At 43.6% G+C, this 13,914-nt stretch overlaps 1 protein-coding gene and 1 pseudogene across 1 annotated transcript in view; both read left to right on the forward strand.

The window, feature by feature from the left end:
* dldh (dihydrolipoamide dehydrogenase) overlaps positions 1-10,315 on the forward strand; it is a 71,305-nt gene extending 60,990 nt beyond the window's left edge. The window contains exons 11-14 of the mRNA XM_068058742.1: positions 5,692-5,881; positions 8,387-8,524; positions 8,616-8,705; positions 10,078-10,315. Coding sequence (XP_067914843.1) covers positions 5,692-5,881; positions 8,387-8,524; positions 8,616-8,705; positions 10,078-10,143 — 484 coding nt within the window. The 3' untranslated portion in view covers positions 10,144-10,315. The remainder of the gene's footprint in view (positions 1-5,691; positions 5,882-8,386; positions 8,525-8,615; positions 8,706-10,077) is intronic.
* A 2,794-nt stretch (positions 10,316-13,109) lies between these two features.
* Positions 13,110-13,240, forward strand: LOC137385058 (U2 spliceosomal RNA; annotated as a pseudogene).
* The last annotated feature ends 674 nt before the right edge of the window (positions 13,241-13,914 follow it).

The raw sequence follows: 13,914 nt of genomic DNA on the forward strand, positions 1-13,914 counted from the left end.
ACTCAAATGGGCAAAGGTAGTCTGGAAGATGAGTTTGCAAAATGCGTTCACAGTATCGCCTTTAACGTCATAAGATGTCCCAAGGCACTTCGCAGGACCATTATAAAATAAAATGTGACACTGAGCCATATGAGATATTGGGTCAGATGACCAAAAGCTTGGTCAAAGAGGTAAGTTTTAAGGGAGGAAAACGAGGTAGAGAAATGTAGGAAGGGAATTCCAGAGCTTTGGACCTAGGCAGCTGAAGGCACGGCCACCAATGGTGGAGCAATTAAAATCGGGAATGGTCCTAGAACAAAGGTTGTGAAACGAATGAGGGCCAAAGTTATTTTAAATCTTGTATTATGTAATGAGGTAGGTTTAATTAGTGATCTCATAGTGAAAGATCCTCAAGGAAAGAGTGATCATAATACAATTGAATTGCATATTTCATGAGTGACATGCTTGAGTTCAAAAGGAGAATCTTAAATATAAAGCCAATTGAATAGTTATGAGGGGAGAGCTTGCTGAGGTTTATTGGGTAAATAGATTAAAAGGTATGCTGGTAAATAAACAGTGGGAAACAATTAAATTATTCAAAATGTTCAACAAAAATACGTTCCATTTTTTAAAAAAAACTTGGTGAGAAAGATCTGTGGCTTACGAGGGAAGATTAAAAGAGACTAAAATATTGCAAACAGTAGTAATAAGCCTGAGAGAGTTTTAGAAACAAGCAAAGGCTGACCAAAAAGTTGATGAGGGAAAAAAATAGAATGAGACTAAACTAGCTAGGAATCCAAAAATGAATTTTAAGAGCTTTTGCAAATATATAAAAAGGATAGTAGCTAAAGTAAACATTGCTTCCTTAGAGGCAGAGCTGGAGTAGGCCACTCAGCCCTTCAAACCGGCTCCGCCATAATTATTCTCTATAATATCAGGGCCCATGTTTACTTCCACTAACCACCTCTTTTGTTTGCATGCCAGTAGAAATGTTTACAGTGGTTTCTTTTTTACATCTCTTGATAGTCGACTTTCATTCATTCATTCAAATACAGTCCCACAAAGTTAGAGTAGGATTCCCAACTCTAGAGGCCCCGGATGTCGAGCATACAGAGTAGAATAAGGCAAAAAAGGGAAGCCTATGCCAGATACTGCGAGATCAATACTGTAGAAAGCCAAGAGGAGTGTAGAAAATGTACGGTTGAATTTCTTTTTAAAAATGGGAAGCAAAGAGGACATGGAAAGATATACATGAAATGTAAGAGAATAACTAAGGAAGAGTAGGGACAATTGGAGACCAAAATTGTAATTTATATGGAGAGGCAGATGATGTGGGCATGGTTCATAATGAATATTTTGCATCCCTCTTCTCAAAAGAGGTGTTGATGTAGACATTATAGTTGAGAAGGAGTATGACATATTGGATGGTATCTGCATAAGAGGAAGTATTAAGTGGTTTAGCATCTTTGAAAGTAAATTAAATGTATCCCAGGATGGTAAAAGAAGCAAGAAGCAGAGACTGACCATTATTTTCCAATCCCCTCTGACTACAGGCTTGGTGCCAGAAGATTGGAAGATTGCTAAAAGGGAAGAATAGACTGAATAATACAGGCCAGTTGACCGAATCTCAGTGGTGGGGCAATTATTGGAAAAATTCTGAGGGACAGGTATTAATCCGTGCCCTTTCTAAATGATGATTAATCAAGAACAGTCAGCTTGGATTTGTTAAGGGGAGGTTGTGTCTGATTAACTTATTTGAATTTTTGAGGTAAGGAGGGTTGATGAGGGTAGCACACTTGATGTAGTCTACACAGATTTAAGCAAGGCTTTTAACAAGGTCCCACATGGCAGACTTCAGAAAATTCAAAGCTCCTGAGAACAAAGGGTAAAGTGGCAAATTGGATCCAAAGTTGGCTCAGTGGCAGGAAGCAAAGGATTATGGTTGACGGGTGTTTTTGTGACTGTTTCAAATGGGGTTCTGCAGGGCTAGATCCCTTCATTTTAGTGGTATATATCAATGATTTAGACTTAAATGTAGAGAATTAAGAAGTTTGCAGATGATACAAGATTTGGTAGTGTGGTTGATAATGAGGAAGAAAGCTGTAGACTGCAGGAAGATATCAATGGAATAGTCAGGTGGGCAGAAAAGTGACAAATGGAATTCAATCTGCAGAAATAAGGTAGTGCATTTGGGAAGGGCAAACAAGACAAGGGAATACTTCATAACACTGAGAAATGTAGCGAAACAGAGGGACTTTGGAGTGCAAGTCATCCCTGAAGGTAACAGGGCCCAGTAGATAAGGTGATTAAGAAGGTTTATGGGATACTTTCCTTTTTTTGAGAGGAGATTTAATTAAGGTGTGTACAATTATGAGGGGCCTAGAAAGAGTGGATAAGGAGGACCTATTTAGCAGTGCTGTCAATAACCAGGGGTACAGACTTAAAGTAATTGGAAGGATTAGAGGAGTGTTGAGTAGGCATAAGTGGGTCATTTTCTGGTTGGCAAGATGCAAGGAGTGGTGTGCCACGGGGATCAGTGCTGGGGCCTCAACTTTTTACCATTTATGTAAATAACTTTGACAAAGGCAGGTGGGATTAGTATAGATAAGCATTATGGTCGTCATGGACGCAGTGTGCCAAAGGGCCTGTTTCTATGCTGTACGACTCTAAAGGGACTGAAAGGTATGATTGCTAAATTTGCTTATCACACAAAGATAGGTAGGAAAGTAAGTTGTGAAGAGGACATGAGGTGACAAAGGGATATTGCTAGGCTAGGTGAGTGGGCAAAGATCTGGCAAATGGAGTATAATGTGAAAATGTGAAATCGTCCATTTTGGCAGGAAGAATAAAAAAGCATATTTAAATGGTGAGAGATTGCAGAGGGATCTGGGTTTCCTAGTGCATGAATCGTAAAGGGTTAGTATACAGGTACAGCACGCAATTAGGAAAGATAATAGAATGTTATCATTTATTGTGAGGGGAATTGAATACAAAAATAGGGTGGATATGCTTTAGTTATACAGGGCATTGGTGAGACCACATCTGGAGTAATGTGTACAGTAATGGTCTCCTTATTTAAGGAAGATAACTGCATTGGAAGCAGTTCAGAGAATGTTTACTAGACTAATACCTGGAATGGGAAGATTGTCTTATGATGAAAGGTTGGACAGACTGGGCTTGTATCCGCTGAATGTTAGGAGAGTAAGAGGTGACTTGATTGAAACATACAAGATGCTGAAGCAGCTTGACAGGGTGGATGTGGAAAGGATGTTTCCCCTTGGAGAATCTAGAACGAGCGGTCATCTACTTAAGAATAAGGGGTCGTCCATTTAAGACAGAGATGAGGTGCAATTTTTTTCTGAGGGTCGTGTGTCTTTGAAATTCTCTTCCTCACAAGGTAGTGGAAGCAGAGTTTTTGAATATTTTTAAGGCAGAGGTAGATAAGCAAGGGGGTGGAAGGTTACTGGGAGTAGGTGGAAATGTGGAGTTAGTCAGCAGCCATGATCGTATTGGATAGCAGAGCAGGCTCGAGAGGCCAAGTGGCCTGCTCCTGCTCCTAGCTCATATGTTCTTATGTTAGTATGATATTAAGGAGGCCTAGCAAAATTGAAGTCAATGGGAGTGTGGGGGTGAACTCTCCACTGGTTGGAGTCATACCTACCTGTGGTTGTTGGAGGCCCCAGGACTTTGCTGCAGGAGTTCCTCAGGGTAGTGTCCTAGGCTCACCAATCTTCAGCTGCTTCATCAATGATCTTCCCTCTGTCATAAGGTGAGAAGTGGGGATGTTCACTGATGATTGGTACTGAACATCATACATTCACAACTGCTCAGATGCTGAAGCAGTCTGTGTCCATATGCAGCAAGACCTGGACAACATCCAGGCTTGGGCTGATAAGTAGCAAGTAACATTCGCGCCTCAAGTGCCAGCCATTGAAGAAAGTCTAACCATCTCCCTCTGATATTCAACGGCATTGCCATCGCTGAATCCCCCACTATCAACATCTTGGGGGTTGCCATTGACCAGAAACTGAGCTGGAACAGCCACATAAATATGGTGGCTGCAAGAGAAGGTCAGAGGCTGGGAATTCTACAGTGAGTAACATCATCTGACATCACCCCACCCTCCAACCAAAGCCTATCCACCATCTACAAGGTACAAATCGGGAGTGTGATGGAATATTCTCCACTTGCCTGGATGGGTGCAGCTCCAACAACACTCAAAAAACTCAACACCATCCAGGACAAAGCAGTCTGTTTGGCACACCTGAAACATTCACTCCCTTCACCGCCGACGCACAGTGGCAGCAGTGTGTACCATCTACAAGATGCACTGCAGCAACTTGCCAAGGCTCCTTCGGCAGCACCATCCAAACCCATGACTTTTACCAACTGGAAGAACAAGGGCAACGGGCATATGAGAACACCACCACCTGCAAAGTCCCCTCCAAGTCTCTCTCAGTGCTAACTTGGAAGTAGTTTGCTGGTCCATCATTGTCACTTGCCAGCGATACCCACATCTCATGAAAGAAAAAAAATGTAATTTCTTTTTGAACACCTCCCACTAATTGTCATTCTGCCCATTAACAGATTTGCCCAGTTTACTGTTGACTGGTTCAATGTCACCCCATTGAAGTCAGCCTAAATCTAGAATCTTAATAGCTTTCACGTTTCTCCCTTTCAAATACTGCATTGAGTCCGATCAGATTATCATTAAATAAATGTACAGGGACTGTTAGGCTGTTAACTAAACCTGGCTCATTGCTAAATCTAATATGGCATGGTCTCTTGTTGGTTCTGGGACATGTTGCAGAAAACTATCCCAGAAACACACAAGAAATTCACTACCTTTCTGATGTGCTTGTCTGTTTGTCCTAATCTATATGAAAGTTTAAAATCTGCCCCCATTAAAACCACTGTCCTTTTGCTATATTCTTGTCTAAACTCTGCATTTATTCAAGACATTTCACAGCGCCTACCATGCAATTCCTGCTGCAATCTTGAATCCTTTTCTGTTTCTTCATTCTGCCCATAATGTCTCCACTGCCTGCTTACCTTGTTATATCCTATCTTATTATATCCCCTCTTACTATTGAAGTGACTAAGGTTGCTCTTCCCTCTACCATTTTCCCTATCTGTCCTGTAGATTTATATTTACCTTATATTTACTTCTCCGTACTCCAGCTGGGGTCAGACTAGTCTTTCATACGGTTTAGCATACCCTCCTGGCATTTGTACTCTATGCCTCTATTTATAAAGCCTGTATGCTTTGTTAACCTGACCAACCACCTTTAAAGATTTGTACACAAACACCCCCAGGTCTTTGTTCTTGTATCTGTTTTAAAATTGTACTATTTAGCATGTATTGTCTCTCCTCATTCTTCCTACCAAAATGTATCCCCGCGCACCTTTTTGTGTTGAATTTTGTCTACCATGTGTCTGTCCATTCCACCAGGCTCTCTTGAAGTCAACTACTATCTTTCTCACTGTTTACTATGCTTCCAAGTTTCATGTTATCTGCAAATTTTGAAATTGTTCTCTGTTGCCCCCGCCCCCACCCAAGTCCAAATCATTATTGTACATCAAAACCAGCAGTGGTCCTAGTGCTGAACCTTGGGGAACTCCACTCAGCATATATTAATATTTCATAACGTAAATAGGTTCTTCATTACATGAAACTGCAATCACATTGAAAATGTCTCTTCCTTTCCACAGTATCTTTGCCATTGGGGATGTGATTGCTGGCCCCATGCTGGCTCACAAGGCTGAAGATGAGGGGATAATCTGTGTGGAGGGAATAGCCGGAGGAGCTGTTCACATTGACTATAACTGTGTCCCGTCTGTTGTATACACTCACCCAGAGGTTGCTTGGGTTGGCAAATCTGAAGAGCAGTTGAAGGAGGAGGTAATACTAGTTCTAAATCTTTGCACTTTTGACTTCAGAACAAAGCATTGAACCCTAGCTCTCATATTACCAAAAATGGTTATTTTAAAATCTGAGCATTTACCCACTTCCCCCAAAACACTAAAGTGGTTGCTGATTAGTTTTTAACTAAATTCAAGTGTGTGAAAGGGCCAGCGATTATTCACACGGACACCGAAACCCCTGCCAGGATTGTAGTTAGTGCACTGAGCATGTGTACACAATCATTCAAAGCAAGCCTTGTCCTTGCACTATTGCATCCTTTGGGGAACCGGGTTAGGAAAGAGAGAGAACTTGCATTTATATAGTGCCTTTCATGACTTCAGGATGTCCCAAAGTGCTTTGTAGCCAATGAAATACCTTTGAAGTCGAGTCACTGTTGTAATGTAAGCAGCTAATTTGTGCACAGCAAGATCCCACAAACCATGTGATAATGTGATGTTGGTTGAGCAATAATGTCCAGGAAACAGGAGAATTTCCTTGCTCTTCCATAGTGGCCATGGGATCTTTTGCATCCACCTGAGAGGGTAAATAAGAGCTTGGTTTAACATCTCATCCGAAGACCAGAAGCTCCCTCAGTACAGTAATGGGAGAATCAGCCGGGGATATATGCTCAAGGTGCTGGAGTGCGACCCATGAGTCACTGCTGACCAGGGATGCAAATACTGAGAGTTCAACTTTGTAAACCATTTCAAATCGCAATCGGGAGGGTGGGGGTATGTATGCTGAGGGTGGGGTTGGTGGGTATGTGTACGCCAGGGGGGACAGTGGGAGGGATCATGTACACTGAGGGTGGGGGTACGATCAGGAGGGTAAAAAGTGCTCATTTTGATCCTTTCCAATAGAAAGAAATGGTTAGTCTTCCAAGCTGATCTGAATTTGCCAGTGATAAAAAGCTCCTGTGTAAACCAGGAATCTTCCTTTTTTTTTTATTCGTTCAGGGGATGTGGGTGTTGCTGGCTAGGCCAGCATTTATTGCCCATCCCTAATTGCCCTTGAGAATGTGGTGGTGAGCTGCCTTCTTGAACCGCTGCAGTCCTTGGGGTGTAGGTACACCCACAGTGCTGTTAGGAAGGAAGTTCCAGGATCATGTACTTCTCCACTCCAATGATGGCCAAATAAATGGAGTCAGCAAGCAAATCAGCCTCCGTTGAGAAAGTCAGGTTGATATTTTTTGCTCTGGAACCTTGTTAAATGATCGGTTTCGTAAAGTTTCATGTATCTCTGCAGAGGCTGGCTGACTGCGTGTTTCCAGCATTCTTGGTCTTTATTGTATGTAAAACTGATACTTGGTTAAACATTGAAAGTATCAGGGTATATAATTAAAAAGTGTTGTCTTGTGTTTTAGGCATTGAAGTAAAGACCTGTGACTTCAAACCAGAAAATATTGGCGTAACATTTCATTTCAATTTCCGGTTTTAAAACTGAAATAGTTCTTGTTAAAATAGCTCAAGTTTGGGAACTTTGCTTTTGTGTGTCTATATTCCGTTATGTGTGGGAACAGAATCTTACCAGCTGTCGATCCTTAGTTGCTGTATTTGCCTTTGCCAAAACCAAACTGAAGCCAACTAATCGGTGACAAATATAAAATGCTGGTAATACTCAGGTCCAATAGCATCTGTAGAGAGAGAAAGAGTTAATGTTTCAGTCAATGGTCTTTCATCAGAACGGGAAAATACTGGTTTTAAACAAGGACAGAGGGAGGGGGAAGGACAAAAGGGAAGTTCTGTGATAGGATGGAAGACAGGAGAGATTAAATGATAAAAGAGATAACGGTGCAAGGCCAAAAGGAGTGGTAATGGGACAAGTAAAGAAAACATTGGTCTGGAGATTTACTCATGTAGCATATAAGGGGAAGGGAATAGAGGGTTGTAATAGATTTAGATGAGGAATGATGGGAGGACGCTTGAGTGGAAAATGAACACTGGCATGGACTGGTTGGGCCGAATGGCCTGTTTCTGTGCTGTATATTCAATGTTAATTCTATGTAAATGGCAGCAGCAGAATCAGTACCAGCATTTGTTGCTTTAAAAAAAAAAGGGAGCAAGGTTAGGATCTGAATTGTTGGATTCATTATTGAGTCCAGAAGGTTGTAAAATGCCTAATCAAAAGATTAATCCTTGAGTTTCATTGAAAGAGTGTAGGAAGTTAAGGGAGAGGTGAAGAGTGGGGGTTGGGGGTAATTAAAATGGCAAGCATGCTAGCGGACTAAACGGAGGTGTTCCGCAAAGCGATCATTCAATCTGCACTTGGTCTTCCCAATGTAGAGTAGACCGCATTGTGAGTGACAAATGCAATATACTAAATTGAAAGCATTACGTAGTGGAGTGAGCGTTCCAAGTTAAGTGTACGGATGCTGGCGAGTCATTTTGCATATAGCTCATTTCCTACAAACACAGGTCTGCCTCACAAGTAAAGAATTGACCAAAGTGTGTGTGAGCCTGTTGTAATATGTAGTTAACTTCATTCATTTTTCTCCCCTCACAGGGTGTTCCGTACAAGATTGGCAAATTTCCATTTGCTGCTAACAGCCGAGCTAAGACTAATAATGATACTGATGGTCTAGTAAAAATCCTTAGCCATAAAGAAACAGACAGAATGCTAGGAGCACACATCCTAGGGTCTGTAAGTAGCAAAACTTTCAGTGCATCAAAATAGAATATAACCTGTGGATTCTGTTTATCCTGTAGTTATACATGGCTTTCTTTATATTAAGGGCGCTGGTGAAATGATCAATGAAGCAACCCTTGCTATGGAGTATGGAGCATCATGTGAAGATGTTGCCCGAGTTTGTCATGCCCATCCAGTAAGTGACACTGGGAAGGAATGGAGTAAGGGAGAAAAGCTTTCTGTGATATTTCACAGTGCTAGCAGATCATAGAAATCAGAAAAACACGGAGCACAGAGAAAGCCATTCAGCCCATTGTTCCTGTGCTAGCTCTTTGACAGAACAGTTGTACTTAGTCCCACATGCCTGCTTTTTGCCTGTAACCCTGTAAATTCCTCATCCTCGTCCATTTCCCTTTCAAAATTATTTATGGAACCAGCTTCCACCACCTTTTTGCTAGAGCATTCCGGATCCCAACTACTCTTGAGATATCTAACGGTACCCCACAGGCTAATATTGTAAATTTATTACCTTTGTGTTTGTAACAAATTGTTCCTGACATCCCTTCTGACTGACTTTTAAATTCAGACTGCTGTTATTTACAATGCTTTGCCTTATGATCAATTTGTCCTAATCAGTCTCCCCAATATCCTTCATAATCTGGAATGAAATCAGACCATAGACTGTCTGCTAAAGAAAATATCATAATTAGTTCACTTCTCATCACTAAAGGTTACCGATCAAGGAACTATCTTGATTACAGGATCTTGAAAACATTTCCAAAGATCATAATGTCCTTCCTATGATTTGATTGCGAGGGTAAACTGCACTTACTAGCATTTGTTGCTAAACAAAAAAATGGGGGCAGGGTTAGGATCTGAATTGAGTTTTATTGCGTCCAGAAGGTTGTAAAATGCCTAATCAAAAGATTAATCCTCAAGCATCATCAAAAGAGTGTAGGAAGTCAAGGGCACAGGTGAAGAGTGGGGGTTGGGGGTAATTAAAATGGCAAACATGCTGGCGGACTAAACGGAGGTGTTCCGCAAAGCGATCGTTCAATCTGCACTTGGTCTTCCCAATGTAGAGGAGTCCGCATTGTGAGCAGTAGTGTGGCAGTAAGAGCTCTCTCCAATTTATACTGCATCCCTTTAGAAATAACAGTCCATCACCTTATTTGCCATTTTTATACTATTTCATTTAATACCCACTCACATTTATACAAATTATTTTGCACTTTCTGCACAATTGAAACTACCAGCTGCCAGGACTCCTTCCTCCCACTTCCTGCCCTGCCCTCTTCCCCCACGTTCCCCCCCCCCCCCCCCCTCCCCGCCGCCCCTCTCACCTGGTTTCTACATTATTCCCGTCATATTCCGTCACTGTTTTTCCTAGTCTTTCCTTTTCTAGTTTATATTTAGCTTGGAAATTGATAGCAAATGGAGTCCTGATGTCTGTTTTGAAAGCAAACGGTGTAGACAGGTTATTCCGACACCAGACCTTTGCCAAGCCTGTGTGAAACTAGTAATTAAACTGGTCTAGTCCAGCTCATTGTCTTTCTTTTCTCTTGCAGACTGTTTCAGAAGCTTTCAGAGAGGCAAACATAGCAGCGTCATTTGGCAAAGCCATTAACTTCTGAAAGATTTGTGATTTGTATATAGACTAACTGGGCGTTTGGACTGTTGGTAACTTGATATTGTGATGAAGAATGAAGTTAACTGTTGTCTTTAAGCAGAAGTGTAATAAACAATTGTTGTCTAATGATGGCACATTACTTGTATTTTAACAGTAATAAAACTGAGGGAATGATGCACAGATTTCCGATTTAATTATTGCCAATGTTATGATCCAAAAGTCACTTTTGTTCCTGTGTTCAAACTCACCAGCCATGGTGAAAGGGGAAGTGGGAGGGAAGGGTAGGAGAGGCAGCAAAGGGGAGTGATAGGTGCAGTGTGAGAGGACAGAGGTGAGAGCAGTTTGGATGAGAGCGCTGGGAATTGGGGTGGGACAAGAAGTGATAATGGGATGGAGAGGGGGCTGGGTGGACTGAGGGGATTGGGAGTGAAGCTGCAAGATGAGGAATTGGGGCCCCTGGAAAGGGGTGGGTTGGTGGTTTCATTCTCCTGCTGAGGCTCACTGCCAGGGCTTCCAGGTTTGCTTATGTTTGGAGGGTTAATCCACCTTCAGAAACTTAGACCAGGATTTCAAGGGCCCTCCCTTATCATTCTCTTGAATTAACCCAGAACCAATGCCTCATAGACGTAGCTGCAGGTTTATGTCCCCATTTCACTTAACTGCAGAAACACTGCTGTCAAACACCACCTCGATTTCTTTATAAACACAGAATGTTGAAAATGCATAGCACATCAGACACTATCTAGAGAGAACGCAGGTAAGTTTAAAAATTCAGGCACTAGCCTTTCAGAACTGAAAAATGGAAGCTGAGTACATGGAACAAGGGGAAGGAAAATAACAAAACTGGGTAACACTGGGAAGGCCACATTTATTACTCATCTGTATCTCCCCAAGAAGGTGGTGGGTATTCTGGAATCACCATAGTCCCTGTAGCGAATGTGCTCCCACAGTTTATGGAAGGAGTTCCAGGATATTGAACCAGTGGCAATGAAACAATAGTAATTGTGTCCAAGTCAGGATGGATGGTGACTCAGAGGCGATGTTCCCATGCTATTGCTGCCCTCAGTGATGGAGATTGTTGTGGAACATAGGAACAGGAGTAGGCCATCCAGCCCCTTGAGTTTATTCCACCATTCAAATTAAACATGACTGATCTGTATTTTAACTCCAATTACCCGTATTGATTCCATATCCCTTAATACCTTACCTAACAAAAATCTATCACAGTTTTGAAATTTACAACTGATTCCCAGGCTCAACAGGTTTTCTTGAGGCTAGAGTTCCAGATTTCCACCACCCTTTGTGTGAAGTGTTTCCTGACAATCACCCATGTGTCCTAGGCCCAACCATCGTCTGCTGCTTCATTAATGACCTTCCCTTCATCATAAGGTCAGAAGTGGGGACGTTCACTGCGCAATGTTCAGCACCATTCACAACTCCTCAGATACTGAAGCAGCCGGTGTTCATATGCAGCAAGACCTGGACAACATCCAGGCTTTGGCTGATAAGTGGCAAGTAACATTTATGCCGCAAGTGCCAGGCAATGACCATCTCAAACAAGAGAGAATCTAACCGTCGCCCCTTGACATTCAATGACATTACCATCACTGAATCCCCCACTATCAACATCCATTGACCGGAAACTGAACTAGACCAGCCGTATAAATACCGTGGCTACAAGAGCAGGTCAGAGGCTAGGAATTCTGCAGCAAGTAACTCATCTCCTGACTCCCCAATGCCTGTCCACCATCCACAAGACACAAGTCAGGAGTGTGATGGAATACTCTCCTCTTGCCTGGATGGGTGCAGCTCCAACAGCATTCAAGAATAGGAGAGGCAGTGGTGTAGTGGTATTGTCACTGCACAAGTAACCTAGAGACCCAGGGTATTGCTCTGGGGACATGGGTTTGAATCCCACCATGGCAGAAAGTGAAATTTGAATTCAATTAATAAATCTGGAATTAAAAGTAAGGCTTGTAATGGCCATGATATCATGGTCGATTGTTGTAAAAATCCATCAGGTTCACTAATGTCCTTTTAGGGAAGGAAATTTGCTATCCTTCCCTGGCCTACATGTGACTCCAGACCCACAGCAATCTGGTTGACTCTTAAACGCCCTCTGAAATGGCCTAGCTACTCAGTTGCATCAAACCGCTACGAAGTCGATAAGGAATGGAACTGGATGGACCAGCTGGCAACATAGGTACACCCAGCCCTGTCGACCCTGCAAAGTCCTCCTTGCTAACATCGGGGGGCTTGTGCCAAGTGGGGAGAGCTGTCCCACAGACTAGTCAAACATCAGCCTGACAATCAGACAAACTGAATCATGCCTTACAGACAATGTCCCAGACACTGCCATCACCATCCCTGGGTATGTCCTGTCCCACTGGCAGGACAACCCACCAGAGATGGCGGCACGGTGGCATACAGTCGGGAGGGCGTTGCCCTGGGAGTCCTCAACATCGACTCCAGACCCCATGAAGTCTCATGGCATCAAACCTCCTGCTGATTACCACCTCCTGCTGATTACCACCTACTGCCTCCCACCCCTCTCCCCCACCACCCAGCTGATGAATCAGTACTTCTCCACGTTGAACAGCACTTGAAGGAAGCACTGAGGGTGGTAAGGGCGAGCAATATACTCTGGGTGGGGGACTTCAATGTCCATAACCAAGAGTGGCTCAGTAGCACCACTACTGACCGAGCTGGCTGAGTCCTAAAGGACGTATCGGCTAGACTGGGTCTGCAGCAGGTGAGAGAAAAACATACTTGACCTTGTCTTCACCAATCTGCCTGCCGCAGATGCATCTGTCCACGACAGTATTGGTAGGAGTGACCACTGCACAGTCCTTGTGAAGGAAAAATCCCGTCTTCACTTTGAAGATACCCTCCATCGTGTTGTGTGGCACTATCACCGTGCTAATTGGGATGGATTTTGAACAGATCTAGCAATGCAAAACGGCATCAATGATCGCTTCTTGGCCTTTTGGCTAAGATCAAGCGTAGTATCTGTTCTTATCAGTGCTTACTTGGTTGAGAAGAGACCATGATCATTGCCTTTTGATCCTGGCTAGGCTTTGAGTAAAATGGCTATAACCAATCTTCGAGCTTCGGGCCAGGGAGAGCACAACACCGTTCGGGTGGTCGTGAAGGACAAGGAAGGAGATGCACCGGTCGATCGCACCTTCTTCATCAGGAGGATCCTCCTCGAGTGCTGTGGATTTCAAGCGACGGACGTCTTCTGCCTGCAGGATTTCCCCAGCAGTGGATACTTCGACGTGACGTTCCGGAACGTGGCGGGATGCATCAAGTTCCTGAAGGCGTTCAAGGAGAAAGGGGACCGGGCGCCACTGTCGATCCTCACAGCGGAGCCGCTCTTCACGCTTCCGTCACAACGGGACTGGGTGGTGACGATTCACCTCTACAACCCCCATGTTCCGGTGGTGGATGTACTCACCTTTCTCGCCAGGTACGTCGAGGTGGCCGGCAGCAGCATTGATGTCAAGGACCCCTTTGGGATTTGGACCAGCACGCGGCAGGTCAAGGTGACCTTGAAGGTCGATTCCAGTGGAGCCATCATCCACCCTCCCTCCAGCTTCGCTTTCGGGGGAAGTCGAGGCTTCTTGGTCTACGCTGGGCAGCCCAGAGTTTGCCGCACCTGTGGCAAATCTGGTCACGTGGCAGCCAACTGCAGCACGATTGTTTGCAAGAACTGCAAGGAGGAAGGCCATCAGACCAAGGACTGTAAGCAGACTAAGTGTTGCAACTTGTGCGG

This window comes from Heterodontus francisci, chromosome 27, assembly GCF_036365525.1.
Source record: "Heterodontus francisci isolate sHetFra1 chromosome 27, sHetFra1.hap1, whole genome shotgun sequence".
Lineage (NCBI taxonomy): Eukaryota > Metazoa > Chordata > Chondrichthyes > Heterodontiformes > Heterodontidae > Heterodontus > Heterodontus francisci.